The sequence below is a fragment of the Hylobates moloch genome, unplaced genomic scaffold (genome assembly GCF_009828535.3).
Source record: "Hylobates moloch isolate HMO894 unplaced genomic scaffold, HMol_V3 SCAFFOLD_3, whole genome shotgun sequence".
Classification (NCBI taxonomy): Eukaryota; Metazoa; Chordata; class Mammalia; order Primates; family Hylobatidae; genus Hylobates; species Hylobates moloch.
This window is the reverse complement of record NW_026652278.1, coordinates 65,441,157-65,461,385: the sequence shown is the minus strand read 5'-3', so window position 1 is coordinate 65,461,385 and position 20,229 is coordinate 65,441,157. Positions and strand designations below refer to the sequence as shown.

General features: G+C 42.3%; 1 protein-coding gene across 1 annotated transcript in view; it reads left to right on the top strand.

Moving 5' to 3' along the window:
• Positions 1-622: 622 nt before the first annotated feature.
• Positions 623-20,229, top strand: part of LOC116480734 (DNA replication ATP-dependent helicase/nuclease DNA2-like) — a 218,767-nt gene continuing 199,160 nt past the window's right edge. Inside the window, exons 1-3 of the mRNA XM_058437019.1 lie at positions 623-763; positions 8,467-8,598; positions 17,114-17,333. Of these exons, the coding sequence (XP_058293002.1) occupies positions 642-763; positions 8,467-8,598; positions 17,114-17,333 (474 nt within the window). The 5' untranslated portion in view covers positions 623-641. The remainder of the gene's footprint in view (positions 764-8,466; positions 8,599-17,113; positions 17,334-20,229) is intronic.

The window sequence follows — 20,229 nt, the reverse complement described above, 5'->3', positions numbered from 1 at the left end:
GAATGGTATCTTTTACTTACATGAGTTTATCAGCTATGCCTTTATTGACTTTTCTATTGGGTGGATTATCAAGTGAAATAAGAGAACAGTACTTTAAATATTAATTATTTGAGAATATTTTGAATTTTTAAATATTGGTTATTTTAATTTTTTTCAAAATGGAGAACATTGATTTTAAAAGTAACTCATACTCAGCCTGGCCAACATGGTGAAACCCTGCCTCTACTAAAAATACAAAAAAGTTAGCCGGGCATGATGGCACACACCTGTAATTCCAGCTACTTGGGAGGTTGAGGCATGAGAATCATTTGAACCTGGGAGGTAAAGGTTGCAGTGAGCTGAGATTGTGCCACTGTGCTCCAGCCTGGGTGACAGAGCAAGACTCTGTCTCAAAAAAGAAAAAAAAAAAGATAACTCATACAATAATTCAGATAATTCTGAATAGAAGAAAGTGAAAGTCACTTATAATTCCACCCACCAGAAAAAAAGTTGTTTAATATTTTGGCATTCGTCTTACCAGTGCATTTTGGCTATGGTGGTTTAATAGATTAGGTAATAAATATACAATTGTGTCTATTAATATGTTGTGAAATAAATTGCGTGATTTGTTTTTGTAGAGCTCTGATCCAGCCACACGCCAAATGCTAATTGGTACGGTTCTCCACGAGGTGTTTCAAAAAGCAATAAATAATAGCTTTGCCCCAGAAAAGCTACAAGAACTTGCTTTTCAAACAATTCAAGAAATAAGACATTTGAAGGAAATGTAAGTAGTTATAAGAAGAACTGCAGGTATAATTTTATTATGTAACTTCTGTCCTAGAAACTATAAAGTATTTGTGTAGACTATCCAATATAAATTAGTGTAATCTAAAATGCAGATTTCATAGTTCTAGTACACTGTTGGAACTCTGTGAAGAGTTTCTGAAATTGCCCAACAGGAACTTTTTGGGTAAAAATACCTAAATATTTTGTACATGTGCATAACAGATTCCTTAACTACTTTCAGAGAATGTATAAAGAACTTTTTTGCATTAATTCTAGAAACAGTGTGGTATACTGAGAATTATATGGGGTTGGGAATAAGATGAAACTAGTTTCAAAGTGCATCTTTATGGCCAGGTGCGGTGGCTCACGCCTGTAATCCCAGCACTTTGGGAGGCTGAGGCAGGCGGATCACGAAGTTAGGAGATTGAGACCATCCTGGCTAACATGGTGAAACCCCGTCTCTACTAAAAATACAAAAAATTAGCCGGGCATGGTGGCAGGCGCCTGTAGTCCCAGCTACTCGGAAGGTTGAGGCAGGAGAATGGCGTGAACCCGGGAGATGGAGCTTGCAGTGAGCCGAGATCACACCACTACACTCCAGCCTGCGTGACAGAGCAAGACTCTGTTTCAAAAAAAAAAAAAATGCAGCTTTACAGTATTTTTTTGGAGGGGAGATAGGGGTCTTGCTATGCTGTCCAGGCTGTACCCAAACGACTGGGCTCATGTGTTTCTCCCCACCTCAGCCTCCTGAGTATCTGGAACAACAGGTACATGCCACCATGCCTGGCTTGCCTTACCAGTTTTTTTTTTTTTGAGGTGGAGTTTTGCTCTTGTTGCCCAGGCTGACCTGCAGTGGCGCGATCTCGGCTCACCACAACCTCTGTCTCCCAGGTTCAAGCAGTTCTCCTGCCTCAGCCTTCCGAGTAGCTGGGATTACAGGCATGCACCACCACGCCTGGCTAATTTTGTATTTTTAGTAGAGACGGAGTTTCTCCATGTTGAGGCTGGTCTCAAACTCCTGACCTAGACGATCTGCCTGCCTCGGCCTCCCAAAGTGCTGGGATTACAGGCATGAGCTACCGTGCCTGGCCTACCTTACCAGTTTTTGTTTTGTTTTGTTTTGTTTTTGAGACAGAGTCTTGCTCTGTAGCTCAGGGTGGAGTGTGGTGGCTTGCTCTCGGCTCACTGCAGCCTCCACCTCCTGGGTTCAAGCAATTCTCCTGCCTCAGCCTCCCGAGTAGCTGGGATTACAGGCACGAGCCACTACACTCGGCTAATTTTTTTGTACTTTTAGTGAAGACGGGGTTTCGCCATGTTGGCCAGGCTGGCCTTGTGCTACTGACTTCAAGTGATCCACCCACCTCGGCGTCCCAAAGTGCTGGGATTACAGGCATGAGCCACCAGGCCTGGCCTAAAATTTTGATACATATTATCAAATTGCTCTCTATAGACATTGTCCCCATTTACATTTCTACTGGCAATATATGAGACTTTGTGAGACCATATGGTCATCTACATAATTTTTAATCAACTGGAAACTGCCTGATTTCAAACAGCCTTTTGCAAGGATAACCTTCACCTTTAGTACTCTAAATGTGTGTTTCTCTTTTTTTTTTTTTTTTTTTTTGAGACGGAGTCTCGCTCTGTCGCCCAGGCTGGAGTGCAGTGGCACAATCTCGACTCACTGCAAGCTCCGCCTCCCGGGTTCACACCATTCTCCTGCCTCAGGCTCTCCAAGTAGCTGGGACTACAGGCGCCCGCCACCACACCCGGCTAATTTTTTGTATTTTTAGTAGAGACGGAATTTCATTGTGGTCTTGATCTCCTGACCTCGTGATCCGCCCGCCTCGGCCTCCCAAAGTGCTGGGATTACAAACGTGAGCCACCGCGCCTGGCCAAATGTGTGTTTCTCTAGATCTTTTTGGATGCTTTGGTATTAGCAGTTGCTTCCTGGCTTGAGGAATTTTCAGCTTCTCCTTCAACCTGTGGTTGCTATTTTGCTTAAGACAATTTTGGCAGAGCTAGCATTGCTAATTTTGTCTTCTCTATTGGACTGGCTCTCTCAGAGGGCTGACACAAATCTGCTCTGTCAGTCTTGGTAAGCTGGAGGTGGCAGAAACCTAGGAAAGTAACAGCTTATTAAATTTGGTGTTAGAAATATTGCACAGTTATATGGTAAATGTGTAGTATCCTGAAGTCTCAATGTCTGATGAATGTGTTATTATGGTGCTCCCTTAAGCAAGTGAGAAAAATTGTAAGTTGTATCTTTTTTTTTTGAGATGGAGTCTTGCTCTGTCATCCAGGCTGGAGTGCAGTGGCTCACTAGGCTCACTGCAAGCTCCACCTCCTGGGTTCACGCCATTCTCCTGCCTCACCCTCCCGAGTATCTGATCTGGGACTACAGGCGCCTGCCACCACGCCTGGAATAGTGCTGACCTATAGTTAGCACTGTCTTTATGGTTATCATCATGGTCTTTACATCTTTTTTTTTTTTTTTTTTGAGACGGAGTCTCGCTCTGTCCCCCAGGCTGGAGTCCAGTGGCACAATCTCAGCTCACTGCAAGCTCCGCCTCCTGGGTTCACACCATTCTCCTGCCTCAGCCTCCCAAGTAGCTGGGACTACAGGCGCCCACCACCACGACTGGCTGAATTTTTGTATTTTTAGTAGAGATGGGGTTTCACCACGTTGGCCAGGCTTGTCTCTAACTCCTGACCTCAGGAGATCCACCCACCTTGGCCTCCCAAAGTGCTGGGATTACAAGCGTGAGCCACCATGCCCTGCCAGGTCTTTACATCTTAATGATTTTTTTTTTTCTTTTTGAATCTGGCTCTGTCGCCCAGGCTGGAGTACAGCACCGTGATCTCAGCTCATTGCAACCTCTGTCTCCTAGGTTCAAGTGATTCTCCTGCCTCAGCCTTCTCTTTAGCTGGGATTACAGGCGTGGGCCACCACGCCCGGCTAATTTTTTTGCATTTGTTAGTAGAGATGGGGTTTCACCATGTTGGCCAGGCTGGTCTCAAACTCCTGACCTCAGGTGATCCACCCTCCTTGGCCTCCCAAAGTGCTGGGATTACAGGTGTGAGCCACCATGCCCAGCCTATACTTTAATGAGGTCTTACCATCAGCTAAGTTCTTTACATACATTGTTCTATTTAATCCTCAGACTGACTCTGTAAGGTAGTTATTATCTCCTCCTTACAGATGAGGAAACAGGCTTAATTAACAGTGACTTGCTCTTAGTCATATATCTGGTAGTGCAGGGTTAGGATTCAAACCTAGGTGTGATTTTATATACAAACTGATAAGCCCCTACCACCCTAGAGTAGTTATTAAGATTGCAGAGCTTAAACATAAAGAAGGAACTGGAATAATCATCCTGGGAGGGTAAGTTTATAACAGCAGTTCTCAAAACTTTTGCTCTCAGGACCCCTTTACACTAAAAAATTATTAAAGACTGGAAAGAGCTTTTGTTTATGTGGGCTATATCTATGATTAATTACTGTACTAGAAAGTAAAACATGTTTATTAATTCATTTGAAATTAACATGTTTATTCATTTTTGTTGTTGTTGTTGTTGTTGAGACAGTCTTGCTCTGTTGCCCAGGCTGGATTGCAATGGCATGACCTCGGCTCACTGCAGCCTCCACCTCCTGGGTCAATTGATTCTCCTGCCTCAGCCTCCTGAGTAGCTGGGATTACAGGTGCCTGCCACCACGCCCAGCTAATTTTTGTGTTTGTAAGTAGAAACGGGGTTTCACCATATTGGCCAGGCTGGTCTTGAACTCCTGACCTCAAGTAATCCGCTCGTCTCAGCTTCCCAAAGTGTTGGGATTATAGGCATGAGCCACTGCACCTAGCCTAAAATGTATATTCATTTAAAAATATCAATCTATGCTTGTTAACATAACATTTTAATGAAAAAAACTATTGTAAAAAAATGTAATGAATGTCATTGTTTTACATTTTTTTCAGTTTCTTTTTGCTTTCTTTCTTCCTTATTTATTTTTTTTGAGGTAAGGTGTCTCTCTGTTGCCCAGGCTGGAGTGCAGCGATGAAATTATCACCCACTGTAGCCTCAAACAATCCTCCAGCCTCTATTTTTTTTTTCTTTTCTTTTTTTTTTTTTTTTTTTTGAGATGAGGTTTCACTCTTGTTTCCCAGGCTGGAGTGCAATGGCACGATCTCAGCTCACCAAAACCTCTGCCTCCCGGGTTCAAGCGATTCTCTTGCCTCAGCCTCCCAAGTAGCTGGGATTACAGGCATGCACCACCATGCCTGGCTAATTTTGTATTTTTAGTAGAGACGGGGTTTCTCCATGTTGGTCAGGCTGGTCTCAAACTCCCAACCTCAGGTGATCTGCCCATCTCGGCCTCTCAAAGTGCTGAGATTACAGGCATGAGCCACAAAGCCTGGCTGTTTTTTTTTTCTTTCTTAAAGCTACAGCACCAATATTCCCAGGTGGTCTCCCATCCAAGTAGTAACCAAGCTCAACCCTGCGTAGCTTCTGAGATAAGATGAGATTGGCTGCGTTCTGGGTGGTATGGGTGTAGACCAAGCCTCTATTTTTGCAAATGTTTTAAATGTATGACTTCATATAAGATCGTGGATTTTTGTATCTGCTTCTCTTCGCATTCAAAATATTTCTATGTTTTATGTTATGTACCCTCAGAAAATTCAACTGTAATCTCATGAAAGGAAAATGATAAATAATGTATTCATATTGTTACAACATAATTTTAACCTTGTAAGAACCCTGAAAAATTGAGACTTGGGTTTTTTTGTTGCTGTAGATTTCTCACATAAGAAGTTAACATTCCGGCCGAGATGGGCGGATCACGAGGTCAAGAGATCCAGACCATCCTGGCTAACACGGTGAAACCCCGTCTCTACTACAAACACACAAAAAAATTAGCCGGGTGCGGTGGCAGGCACCCGTAGTCCCAGCTACTAGGGAGGCTGAGGCAGGAGAATGGAGTGAACTCGGGAGGCGGAGCTTGCAGTGAGCCGAGGTTGCGCCACTGCACTCCAGCCTGGGCGACAGAGTGAGACTCCGTCTCAAAAAAAAAAAAAAGAAGTTAACATTCCTGGCCGGGCGCGGTGGCTCAGGCCTGTAATCCCAGCACTTTGGGAGGCCGAGGCGGGTGGATCACGAGGTCAGGAGATCGAGACCATCCTGGCTAACACGGTGAAACCCTGTGTCCACTAAAAAATACAAAAATTAGCCGGGCGCAGTGGCGGGCGCCTGTAGTCCCAGCTACTCGGGAGGCTGAGGCAGGAGAATGGCGTGAACCCGGGAGGCAGAGCTTGCAGTGAGCCGAGATCGCGCCACTGCACTCCAGCCTGGGAGACAGAGCGAGATTCCGTCTCAAAAAAAAAAGAAGTTAACATTCCTATATACTATCCTTTCATGTTGTAAGGCTGTTACTGCCTTTCTGTCCATATGACCCTTTTTTCTCTTTTACATTTCTACTTTCCATTGCTTGGTTTCAGGAGCAATATCTCCATTTTTTTTATCCCGAAGGTGTAACTGGGACTCTTCCAATTAGACCATGGTATGAATTAGAGCAAATTATCTGAAATTTGATGTCATGTCACTGTTTCAGTGTTATTTGGATTTTTTTTTTTTTTTAAACAGGGTCTCACTCTGTCACCCAGGCTGGAGTACAGTGGTGAGATCAGAGGTCACTGTAACCTCAAACTTTTGGGCTGAAAAGATCCTTCCACTTCAACCTACTGAATAGCTGGGACTATAGTTCCACACTACCATGCTTGGCGTTATTTGGATGTTTTTTAAAAATTGTGATTAGGTCGGGCGCGGTGGCTCACGCCTGTAATCCCAGCACTTTGGGAGGCCTAGGCGGGCGGATCACGAGGTCAGGAGATCGAGACCATCCTGGTTAACACGGTGAAACCCCGTCTCTACTAAAAATACAAAAAATTAGCCGGGCGCAGTGGCGGGCGCCTGTAGTCCCAGCTACTCGGGGGGCTGAGGCAAGAGAATGGCGTGAACCCAGGAGGCGGAGCTTGCAGTGAGCCGAGATTGCGCCACTGCACTCCGGGCTGGGCGAAAGAGCGAGACCTCGTCTCAAAAAAAAAAAAAAAAAAAAAAAAAAAAAAATCAAAAAAAAAAAAAAAAAAAAAAAAAAAAAATTGTGATTAAATGCACATAAAAATTACCGTGTTAGGCCAGGTGCGATGGCGCACCCCTGTAATCCCAGCACTTTCAGAGGCCGAGGTGGGCAGATCACGTGAGGTCAGGGATTCAAGACCAGGCTGGCCAACATGGTGAAACCCCGTCTTTACTAAAAATACAAAAATAAGCTGGGCGTCTTGTTGTATGTCTATGGTCCCAGCTACTCAGGGGACTGAGGCAGAAGCATCATTTGAACCTGGGAGGCAAAGGTTGCAGTGAGCCAAGATCGCGCCAGCCTGGGCAACAAGAGCGAAACTCCGTATCCAAAAAAAAAAAAAAATTACCATATTAGGTCAGGCGCAGTGGCTCATGCCTGTCATCCCAGCACTTTGGGAGGCCAAGGTGGGCAGATTGCTTGAGCCCAGGAGTTTGAGACCAGCCTGGCCAACATGGTGAAACCCCATCTCTACTGAAAATACAATAAAATTAGCTTAGCGTGGTGGTGTGTGCCTGTAATTCCAGCTACTCTGAAGGCTGAGCAGGGAGACTCACTTGAGCCTAGAAGGCAGAGATTGCAGTGAGCCGAGATAGCGCTACTGCACTCCAGCCTGGGTGACAGCGTGAGACCCTGTCTCAAAAAATAAAAAAAGAAAGAAAAGAGAAAAGAAGAAAAAAAATTACCATGTTAACTTGTATGTGTGTGTGTGTGTGTGATGGAGTCTTGTTCTCTTACCCAGGTGTGTGTGTGTGTGTGTGTGTGTGTGTGTGTATGTATGTGTGATGGAGTCTTGTTCTCTTGCCCAGGCTGGAGTGTACTGGTGCGATCTCGGCTCACTGCAACCTCTGCCTCCTGGATTCCAGTGATTCTCCTGCCTCAGCCTCCCAAGTAGCGGGGATTACAGGCATGCACCACCATACCTGGCTAATTTTTTTATTTTTAGTAGAGACGGGGTTTCACCATGTTGGCCAGGCTTGTCTCGAACTGCTGACCTTGTGATCCACCCGCCTCCGCCTCCCAAAGTGCTGGGATTACAGATGTGAGCCACTGCTCTCTGCCCATGTTAACCATTTTTAAGGGTACAGTTCAGAAACAAAGTACATTCACCTGTTGTACAACCATCACCCTATCTGTCTCCAGAACTCTTTGCATCTTCCCGAACTGAAGCTCTATGCTCTTGAAACAATAACGCCCCCTTCTTTCCTCCTCCCAGCCTCTGGCAACCCCCATTCTACTTTCTATCTCTGTGATTTTCACTACTGTAGGTACCTCATATGAATATTAGTCCTTTTGTGACTGGCCTATTTCACTTAGCATAATGTCCTGAAGATTCTTCAATGTTGTAGCATATGTCAGAATTTCCTTCCTTTTTATAGCTGAATAATACTGCATTGTATGGAGTATGCCACATTTTGTTTATCCATTTATTGGCTGACGAACAGTTGGGTTGCTTATATGTATTTTTTTGTCCTCATTTACTTTTCTCATATTTATACTTTCATATTTGCTATCATATTTTTGGCAGGTACTGCTTAAATCTGAGTCTATTTACTATTATATTTTTGGCAGGTACCACTTAAATCTAAGTCAAGATGAAATAAAACAAGAAGTAGAGGACTATCTTCCCTCATTTTGTAAATGGGCAGGAGATTTCATGGATAAAAACACTTCGACTGACTTCCCTCAGATGCAGCTCTCTCTGTAAGAAACATATTTTGTTTATATATATAGTCTTCATATTTTTAGACCAGGATGCCATTCTGTGTGTTGAATCAAAGTTTTTAAAAGATTGAGTAATTACAATTAGCTGTTTTGCTTGCTTATTTTATAAATTATGGTCCTAAGTATCTTTCCATGACAAAAAGAACCCAGTGAATAGAAAATTTTATTTTTATTATTATGATAGCTTATTTTTTATATGTAGATATGTATTTTCTTTTTCTTTCTTTCTTTTTTTTTTTTTTTTCTTTTTTGAGACAGAGTCTTGCTCTATTGCCCAGGCTGGAGTGCAGTGACATGATTTCGGCTTACTGCAAACTCTGCCTCCCGGGTTCAAGCAATTCTTCTGCCTCAGCCTCCCAAGTACCTGGGATTACAGGTGCCCACCATCATACCTGGCTAATTTTTTGTATTTTTAGTAGAGATGGGGTTTCGCCATGTTTGCCAGGCTGGTCTTGAACGCCTGACCTCAGGTGATCCACACACCTCGGCCTCCCAAAGTACTGGGATTACAGGTGTGAGTCACTATGCCTGGCCTGTATTTTCTTATAAAGTAATCAATTTATAAATATTTTGGGGGTCCTAATTTTTTTTATTTGATTCTTTTTTTTTTTTTTTTTGAGACGGAGTCTCATTACGTCCCCCAGGCTGGAGTGCAATGGTGTGATCTTGGCGCACTGCAACCTCCACCTCCCGGGTTCAAGCAATTCTCCTGCCTCAGCCTCCTGAGTAGCTGGGATTACAGGTGTGTGCCACCACACCTGGCTAGTTTTTGCATTTTTATTAGAGATGGAGTTTCACCATGTTGGCCAGGCTGGTCTCTAACTCATGACCTCAAGTGATCCTCCCACCTCGGCCTCCCCACGTGCTGGGATTACAGGCATGAGGCACTGTGCCTGGCCTCATTTGATTCTTTCATGTGTATTTCTCTGTGTTACTAGCATATAGTCTGTATCACGTGTTGACTGTCATATGGATGTGCATTACGTGTATTTTCAAGTTTTTTTTTTTTTCCTCAAAGTGGCATTGTTATACTTTTACAGGGGAAATATGTTTTTTTCTGTTATTCATTTAGCAAATATTTATTGGGTGTCTAATATATGCCAAGTAATGTTTTAGGTGCTTGGATCATGGGAGCAAGAAACAAAACAAAACATACAGCTGCCTACTTTGTTGAGTTTCTATACTACTGCACAAGTAAACAGCAGGGGACCAGACTGTGATTAATGCAGTGCTGAACAATGAGGAGGATAAGAAGAAAGGAAAAATAGGTAGGTAGTGGTGGCAGGGATATTCCATAGGATGTTCATGGAAGGCCTTTCTCATAAGGTAGCATTTGAGCAGAAGCTTAAAGGAAATGAAGTAGTGAGCCATACAGCTGTCTGTAGGAGGAATGTTCCAGGTAGGGGAAAAGGCAAAAGTCCTGTGGCTGACATATACTAGCTGTATGTGCAGTATCTCAGTGAACCAGTGTGATGGCTAGAGCAAAGTGCAATAGGAGAAGAGCAGCAGTAGTTCCCCTGGAGCCTTATCATCCTGGTCAGGACTTGGCTGCTGCTCTGATTAGAATGGAAGCCATTGGAGGGTTTTTATCTGATTTCCATTTTTTTTTTTTTTTTCAGATGGAGTCTCGCTCTGTTGCCCAGGCTGGAGTGCAGTGGTGCGATCTCGGCTCACTGCAACCTCCGCCTCCCAGGTTCACGCCATTCTCCTGCCTCAGCTTCCCGAGTAGCTGGGACTACTCGGTAGACCAACCCGCCATGCCTGGCTAGTTTTTTGTATTTTTAGTAGAGACGGGGTTTCACCGTGTTAGCCAGGATGGTCTCGATCTGACCTCGTGATCCGCCCACCTCGGCCTCCCAAAGTGCTGGGATTACAGGCGTGAGCCACCACGCCCAGCTCCTTTTTTTTTTTAAACAGGCAGAGTTTTATTTTTCTTTAAATAGGCACGACTTCCATGTATACTAATGTTCTCAATGTTCTCTCAATATTTTCAATATTTTATAACATTTTGTGATCTAAAAAATTTGCTTCAAGGGGGTCCGGGCATGGTGGCTCATGCCTGTAATCCCTGCACTTTTGGAGGTTGAGGCACTGTATCAACTGGCTCAGGAGTTTGAGACCAGCCTGACCAACATGGTGGAATGCCATCTCTACTAAAAATATGAAAATTAGCCAGGCGTGGTGGTGGGTGCCTGTAATCCCAGCTACTTGGGAGGCTGAGGCAGGAGGATCGCTTGAACCAGGAGGCAGAGGTTACAGTGAGCCGAGATCATGCCACTGCACTGTAGCCTGGGCAACAAAGCGAGACTCCGTCTCAAAAAAAAAAATGCTTTAAGATTTGTGAGTCATAAAGCTTTGGAGTAGTTAGTTCTTTGGACCTATTCCCTGTGGTTCGAAGGATATAATGAGCCTGGATGTGAATCCCAGTTTGGCCGTAATTTAGCTGTATAACTACAGCAGGCTCCTTAACTTGTGTGTGCTAGTTTCTGCTTTGATCTCATTTACTTTTTTTTTTTCTCTCCTTTATTTTGAGGCAGGGTCTCACTCTGTTGCCCAGACTGGAGTGCAGTGGTGTGATTTAGGCTCACTGCAACCTCTGCCTCCTGAGTTCAAACAGTCCTTCCACCTCAGCCTTCTGAGTAGCTGGGACTACAGGCGCACAACACCCTGCCTGGCTAATTTTTGTTTTGCCATGTCACCCAGGTGTTTTGCCATGTCACCCAGGATGGCTAGTCTCGAACTCCTGGACTCAAATGATCCTCCTGCCTTGGCCTCCCAAAATGCTAGGGTTACAGGCGTGAGCCACCATACCCGGCCCTCTAATGGGATTTTCATATGTATTTTAAAAATATTTAGTAGTTTAAAAAAAGGCTTGTCTTGCTATTAGAGTTTGTTTTTTTTGTTTGTTTGTTTGTTTTGTTTTGTTTTTGAGATAGAGTCTTACTCTATTGCTCAGGCTGGAGTACAGTGGTGCGATCTTGGCCCACTGCAACCTCTGCTTCCTGGGTTCAAATGATTCTTGTGACACAGCCTCCTGAGTAGCTGGGACTATAGGCATGAGCTACCACGCCTGGCTAATTTTTGTATTTTTGGTAGGCGAGGTTTCACCATGTTGGCCAGGCTGGTCTCGAACTCCTGACCTCAAGTGATCCACCCGCCTCAGCCTCCCAACGTGTTGGGATTACAGGCACGAGCCACTGGGCCCGGCTGAGTTTGTTTTTTATATTTTTTATTTCTGTAGTGGTCATAAATTTACCACCAGCTCCCTACACTTAGAAAAAAGCTAGAGTGAATAGATCGTTTAGTTTTTCTTGTGTTTTAAAAATAAATTTATAAATGTGTCATTTTTTGTTATTTCTTTGGAACAGACTGACATAGGGGATGGATACTGGGCTTCACTGTGATAAACTGTGTTTATCAAGTAGTCATCCTTCACCTAGTTCCTTGCTTTGCTTTATAATATTCTGTCATTCTGGTCTCTATGAATGTTCTGTAACACTAAGAAAGTTAATTTTATCGGCCTGGCGTGGTAGCTCATGCCTGTAATCCCATCACTTTGGGTGGCTGAGTTGGACAGATCATGAGGTCAGGAGTTTCTGACCAGCCTGGCCAAGATGGTGAAACCCCATCTCTACTAACAATATAAGAATTAGCCGGGCATGGTGGCGGGCGCCTGTAATCCCAGCTACTCGGGAGGCTGAGGCAGGAGAATCGCTTGAACCCGGGAGGCAGAGGTTGCAGTCAGCTGAGATCACGCCACCGCACTCTAGCCTGGGTGACAGAGCAAGATCCTATCTCAAAAAAAAAAAAAAAAGAATGCTAATTTTATCTTCAACTGCTCCTAATTGTTTATCCTCATTTACCCTCCTTCTTCCTCTCTCCTTTTTTTCCCCTTCCTTCCTTCCTCCTTTATTTCTTTTTGTCATTTATATTTGCTTGAAAAATTTTTTTTTTTTTTTGAGATAGAGCCTTGCTCTGTCACCTAGTCTGGAGTGCAGTGGCACAATCTCGGCTCACTACAACCTCCGCCTCCCAGGTTCAAGCGATTCTTCTGCCTCAGCCTCCTGAGTAGCTGGGATTACAGGCACCTGCCTGGCTAATTTTTGAATTTTTAGTAGAGATGGGGTTTCACCATGCTGGCCAGGCTGGTCTCGAACTTCCGAACTTAGGTGATCCACCCGCCTCAGCCTCCCAAAGTGCTAGGATTACAGGTGTGAGCCACTGCCCTCAGCTGCTTGACATTTTAAATTACGGTAGATATCTATTTTTGTAGTTTTTTTGGACATAAGCTTTTCTTTTTGTTAATTGTTTTAGCATCCTGTCTGCATGTTTCCTTGTTTGTTTGTTTTCCTTTGGTGGAGTCTTAACCCAAATGTGTTTTTTTCTTTTTGGTTAAAATTAACCCATTGTTTTTACAATGATAAGCATGATTCTCAGAATCCTGGGTTAATAAATTCTGCAAACATTTATTCAATGCTATATGTGTGCCAAGGATTATACCAGGTATTGTTGTTATAGGGATAACTAAAGCCCTCAGGAACTCAGTGTGTCGGTGGTAGATGAAAATAATAAAAGTGAAGGGGTTTGCTGGTGGAGAAAATGTAGGTGACAAAAGCAGCATGGAACCCTGGCAGGTAACAGCATATAAGGCACAGAAGGAGATAATAGAATCTGTTGAAGAAGGCTTAGGATAGGTCAGCAAGGGATTTGCAGCCTGGAAGAAGGGCATCATACATGCTAAGGAAAGAATGTGGAATTCAGACTCATCTTTGACCTGCAAGGAATCTTTGAAATCAAATCCCACATTTTTTTATCAAAACACAAAATTATATACATTTTAGATACAATGCACTCATGCTAGCTTAATGATGGGGATATGTTTTGAGAAGTGTGGTGTTAGGCAATGTCATCATTGTGTGAACATCAGAGTGTACTTTTGCAAACCTAGATAGTAGAGCGCCTACTACACACCTAGGCCATATGGTATATAACCTGTTGCCTCTAGGCTACACACTTGTAAAACATGTTACTGTACTGAATACTGTAGGCAGTGGTAACAACAGTAAGTATTTGTGTATCTAAACATATCTAAATATAGAAAAGGTAATGTGTTGTATTACCACAATAGCTAGATGTCACTAGGCAATGGAATTTTTTAGTTACATTATAATCTTATGGGACCACTATCCTAGGTTACGAAATCATTGTTATACAATGGATGACTGTATATATAATTTTTCAAGTCACACAGAACTTTTACTGAAATAGATTATGCATTATACCATAAGGGAAATACCAATAAATTTTAAAGGATCAGTATCTTAGAAACGATATTCTGCAATTGTACTGTAACAAAGTTAGAACTTGATAACAAAAGGATATCTAAAATTCTCATGGTTTGTAAACTAAGGAAATGTTGACAAATGTTTTAAAAGGTCAGTCATAAAGGAAATTAACACATTTAGAATAGGTGGTTACATATCAAATTTTGTAGACTATAGCTAAAGTAGTACTTAGAAATTAATTTTTGTTGCCATTTAAAAAGATTGTGGTGGCTGGGTGTGGTGGCTCACGCTTGTAATCCCAGCACTTTGGGAGGCTGAGATGGATGGGTCACCTGAGGTCAGGAGTTAGAGACAAGCCTGGCCAACATGGTGAAACCCTATCTCTACTAAAAAATACAAAAATTAGCCAGGTGTGGTGGTGCACGCCTGTAACCCCAGCTACTCGGGAGCCTGAGACAGGAGAGTTGCTTGAACCCGGGAGGTGGAAGTTGCAGTGAGCCGAGATTGCACCACTATACTCCAGCCTCTGCAACAGAGCGAGATTCCATCTCAAAAAAAAAAAAAAAATTGTGGTAATAACATATAGTGGCTGCGCAAGGTGGCTCATAACTGTAATCCCAGCACTTTGGGAGGTGAAAGCAGGAGGATTGTTTGAGACCAGGAGTTCGAGATCAGCCTGGGAAACATGGTGAGAACTTGTCTGTACAAAAAAAAAAATTAGCTGGGCGTAATGGCAGATGCCTGTAGTTTCAGCTACTTGAAAGGCTGAGGCGGGAGGATCTCTTGAGCCCAGGAGATCGAAGCTGCAGTAAGCTGTGTTTGTGCTACTGCATTCTAGCCTGGGTGACAGGGGTGACAGAGTAAGACTCTGTCTCAGAATAATAATAATAATAATAAAGCCACATTGCTTCTTTTTCCAGGGCATTGAACTTTAGTAGCAACTTTAAAAGTTTTTTTAACCTGTGTTCTATTAGGTATGCATGTAACATTTCATAAATAATAAGTTTTGCCTAATTTAATAAAAGCATATCTGAATACACACCATGAACAAGTAACAGTTGGTGAGAGAATATAAATATTTAAGAAATTTCAGACCCAGTGCAGTGGATCTTGCTTGTAATTCCAGCACTTTGGGAGATCAAGATAAGCAGATTGGTTGAGTTCACCATGTTGCCCCGCCTTTTGTAGACTCTGTCTCTACAAATTTGAAAATAATTAGCGGGGTGTGGTGGTGCACACCTCTCATCCCAGCTACTTGGGAGGCTGAAACAGAAGGATTGCTTGAGCCCAGGAGGTCAAGGCTGCAGTGAGCCGTGTTCATGCCACTGCACTCTACCCCGGGCAACAGAGAGAGACCCTGTCTCACTAAAAAAGAAAGAAAAAGAAATTTTAGATAAATTATGGCTTCTCTGAGTTTCACTATTGTCTTCTTCAATGATTCTGGAAGGATACATATCTTCCATGAGATTATATCTGAAGCATCTTGAAGTAGTTTTTTTTATAAAAAATTATTTAAGACAGCATTTTTTTTTCTTAGAAAATATTCTCATTTGTTAAAAAATTGCTGTTCGTGGCCAGGTGTGGTGGCTCACTCCTTTAATCCAGCACTCTGGGAGGCCAAAGCAGGTGGATCACTTGAGGTCAGGAATTTGAGACCAGCCAGGACAACATGCAAAAGCCTGTCTCTATTAAACAAAAAAAGGAAGAAATAGCTGTCCAAAAAAAGAAATAGGGGTTGACCATAATAATATGAACTAAACAAAAATCATCTAAATCATCTATTCTAACAACTAGAATTATTCTATTTTTAAAAATCTTCATTTTGATAGGAAATGTTTTGTTACTAGAAAAGTCATCTTTTTCATTTAAGATTTCCACTAGATTTAGTATTTTATGTGGCTGGCTTTGAATCTAAAAGTGTAAAATATTTTCCCAGTAGATAGGATTAATAAGAGGTAACTCTTATCTTTCTGCAGAATAACTGTAACTGCTCTGAAAATGAGTAAATCTTAGATAAGAGAGGAGGTTTGTAAGTTATTTCCACCTCTTCTCATTCCTTCAACATTTATATGTTCCCTTTTTTTCTCCTTCCTGTGCTCATGGGTTATTTACCAATTAAGAGATTAAAGTCAGAACCTCTTTTATAATAAAAAAATTGAGTACTTACTTTAAATATTGATAGTGGTAGACATGGTTTCATTTAGTTATTAAGCAAAGAAAATGGAACACTTGGAAGTGACTATGAGCTCCTTTGAAGATTGTCACCTGGGGGGTGTGTGGATGAAGTGTTGAATGAATGAGCCCCACACTTCATAGATGATGGAGATAGCTCTTCTTCTTTTTTTTTTTTTTTTGAGACTGAGTCTTGTTCTGTCACTCAGGTTGGAGTGCAGTGGCACTATCTTGGCTCACTGCAACCTCTGCCTCCTGGGTTCAAGCAATTCTCCTGCCTTAGCCTCCCGAGTAGCTGGGATTACAGGCATGTGCCACCTTGCCCGGCTAATTCTTGTATTTTTTTAATCGAGACAGGGTTTCACCATGTTGGCCAGGCTGGTCTTGAACTCCTGAACTCAAGTGATCTGCCTGCCTCAGCGTGAGCCACCAGGCCCAGCAGACAGTTCATTCTTAATCAGTGTAATCTAGTGCTATGTGAAGGAATACATCTCTCATTGCTTAGGGTGCAACCACATGCAAGCCATTACATACTAATTTGCGTAATAATTGTATATCAAAATACTCAGATTGGAGTTGTGGCTCTAGCAATTTAAGTAGCAAAACTGTTGTAATCTAGGCCTGAGAAAATAAGGGCCTCAGTTAAGAAGATTATAGTAGGAATGACTGAAAGGAACAGATGATAAATACTGAGAAAGACTAAATTCCATGAGCAGAGCCTGTAGAACAGTGGTTCTTAAACTTGAGCATGCATCAAAATTGTGGAGGGTTGGTTAAACAGATTGCTAGGCTTCACCCCTAGAGTTTCTGTTTGAGTAGGTTTGGAGTGGGTCTTGAGGATTTATTTTTATAGCAAGTTCTCAGGTGATGCTGATGCTACTGGTCCAGGGACCACAGTATGAAAATCACTGCTGTAAAGGTAGGTAGACTCTTTCCCCTCCCCATGTTCTCTGTGCGTAATAGACAGTCAGAGCCAGCAGATGTGAAATGAGCTAAGTGTTCTAATTAAGTGTTTTTGTGCTTTTTTTTTTTTTCAGGCCAAGTGATAATAGTAAGGATAATTCAACATGTAACATTGAAGTCGTGAAACCAATAGATATTGAAGAAAGCATTTGGTCCCCTAGGTTTGGATTGAAAGGCAAAATAGATGTTACAGTTGGTGTGAAAATACATCGAGGGTATAAAACGAAATACAAGATAATGCCACTGGAACTTAAAACTGGCAAAGAATCAAATTCTATTGAACACCGTAGTCAGGTATAAATGTTAATAAGAAAATTGTCTGTTTTATACTTTTTTTTTTTTTTTTTTTTTGAGACAGAGTCTTGTTCTGTCACCCAGGCTGGAGAGCAGTGGCTCAGTCTTGGCTCACTGCAAGCTCCACCTCCCGGGTTCATGCCAGGCTGGAGTGCAATGGTGTGATCTCAACTCATTGTAACCTCTGCCTCCCGGGTTCAAGCGATTCTCCTGCCTCAGCCTCCTGAGTAGCTAGGATTACAGGCCCTCGCCACCAAGCCCAGCTAATTTTTTGTATTTTTAGTAGAGATGGGTTTCACTATGTTGGCCAGGCTGATCTCAAACTCCTGACCTTGTGATCTGCCTTCCTCAGCCTCCCAAAGTGCTGGGATTACAGGCATGAGCCATCGTGCCCGGCCTTATGCCTAATTTTTGTATTTTTTGTAGAAATCGAGTTTTGCCATGTTGCCCAGCCTGGTCTTGAACTCACGACCTCACCTGATATTCCCACCTTGGCCTCCCAAAGTGCTGGAATTACAGACGTGAGCCACTGCACCCAGCCTTTTGCTATTAATTGTATACGAAATATTGAAGGTTTTCACAAGAGCTTTACATTTGGGAATGAAAAGTAGGGTAACTTTGTTTCACCTATTATTAGGTTTTCTGTAGATGTTGGAAGTGGAAGAAAAAATGTTTCCCCTTTTTAAAGACTTGAACTTTTTACTTTGATAATACAGAAATAACTGAAATTACAAACTTAAATACTTGGCTAAATTATAACCCTCTGGAGGAAGGAAAATTATGCCAATAGAAGAAAGGCTTATTTTTGAAGTCAAAGGTCAGAAGGAATGTGTTTTGTGTATATGAGACTGAAAATTTTTAATTGATTTTTAAAATCACAAGTTTGAATGAAATCACTTTATAATGCTAAACAGGAGATAAATATAAAAGCATTTCAGGCCAGCACAGTGGCTTACGCCTGTAATCCCAGCACTTTGGGAGGCCAAGGTGGGTGGATCGCTTGAGGTCGAGAGTTTGAGACCAGCCTGGCCAACATGGTGAAACCCCATCTCTACTACAAAAAAAAAAAAAAAAAAAGCCTGGTGTGGTGGCACATGCCTGTAGTCCCAGCTACTTGGGAGGCTGAGAATTGCTCAAACCAGGGAGGCAGAGGTTGTAGTGAGCTGAGATCGCGCCACTGCACCCCAGCCAGAGTGACAGAGCCAGACTCCATCTCAAAAATAAATAAATAAATAAAAGCATTTCAATATCTTAAGTGATCTAGATTCCAAGATCTTTTTCCATTGAGATTGTTGCTCTAATTCGCCGTTGCTTCAAGGCAAAGAATATTACTGTATTTAATTTTGTTCAATTGGAGATTTTATTTTTGCAAGAAGTGCAAGAAAATTTTAAGAATAAAGTAGTAATTCTTGTATTGAAAAAAATGAGGAAATTTGCTAGAACAAGGCTAAAAATGTTGGAATTTATATTGCATATTATGCACAAGACAAGACATTGAAAAATTAATTATGATAGTTCATTATTATGTTGGGTATGAGGGAAAAAATAAGGTTCCCTACTTAAAAGATTTGACTTCTTAATTTTGATAATAAGAAAAGGTTTAAGAAGGTTTTTTTTAGATGGGGTCTTGCTATGTTGACTTGCAGCTAAAGCTGTTACATGAGCTAAAAGGACTATTTTTAACTTGTCTTAGATGGTTTCTCTGAAGAATTTCATGAAACCTAAGGTGGTTAATGACATTTCATGCTCTGGAGAAACAAACTCTGTAGAGTTAGTATTATTTGTCACAGTAGCTATCATGTAAATGATAATCATTTTTGTTTTGGTTCATTTATTTTAAATGGAGAAAATAGTGTCTACAGACTGTTAACTTCAAAATGTAAATCATAGTTTAATTTCCTTCTTCAATTTATTGGATATCTAAATATTTGCTTTCTAAGAAAATTCTCTATAGAATTCTTGGTTATCTAAGTAAAACTGAGAAGCATGAACTATGTTTGTTTTGTGTAAATTAATTTTTTTTTTTTTGAGATGGAGTCTCGTTGTCACCCAGGCTAGAGTGCAGTGGCACGATCTTGGCTCACTGCAAGCTCCGCCTCCTGGGTTCATGCCATTCTCCTGCCTCAGCCTCCCAAGTAGCTGAGACTACAGGCGCCCACCACCACGCCTGGCTAATTTTTTTGTATTTTTAGTAGAGATGGGGTTTCACCTTATTAGCCAGGATGGTCTTGATCTCCTGACCTCGTGATCTGCCCGCCTCGGCCTCCCAAAGTGCTGGGATTACAGGTGTGAGCCACTGCGCCCGGCCTTTTTTTTTTTTATTTTAAGACAGTCTCCCTCTGTTACCCAGGCTGGAATGCAGTGGCACGGTCTCGGCTCACTGCAGCCTTTACTTCCCAGGATCAATCAATCTTCCCATCTCAGCCTCCTGAGTAGCTGGCACTATGGATGCACATCACCATGCCTGACTAATTTTTTTTTTTTTTTTTGAGATGAAGTCTCCTTCTGTCCCCCAGGCTGGAGTGCAGTGGCACGATCTCGACTCACTGCAACCTCCACCTCCCGAGTTCAAGCAATTATCCTGCCTTAGCCTCTCAAGTAGCTGGATTACAAGCATGTGCCATCACACCTGGCTAATTTTTGTATTTTTAGTAGAGACAGGGTTTCACTATGTTGGCCAGGCTGATCTTGAACTCCTGACCTCAAGTAATCTGCCCACCTTGGCCTTCCAAAGTGCTGGGAGTATAGTCATGAGCCACCATGCCCAGCCGTGCCCGGGTAATTTTTAAATTTTTTTACATACATCTCTTTTTGTAGAAATGGGGATCTCACTATGTTTTTGTTTTTATGCTTTTAAATTTTTGTGGGTACTTAGTAGGTGTATACATTCATGGAT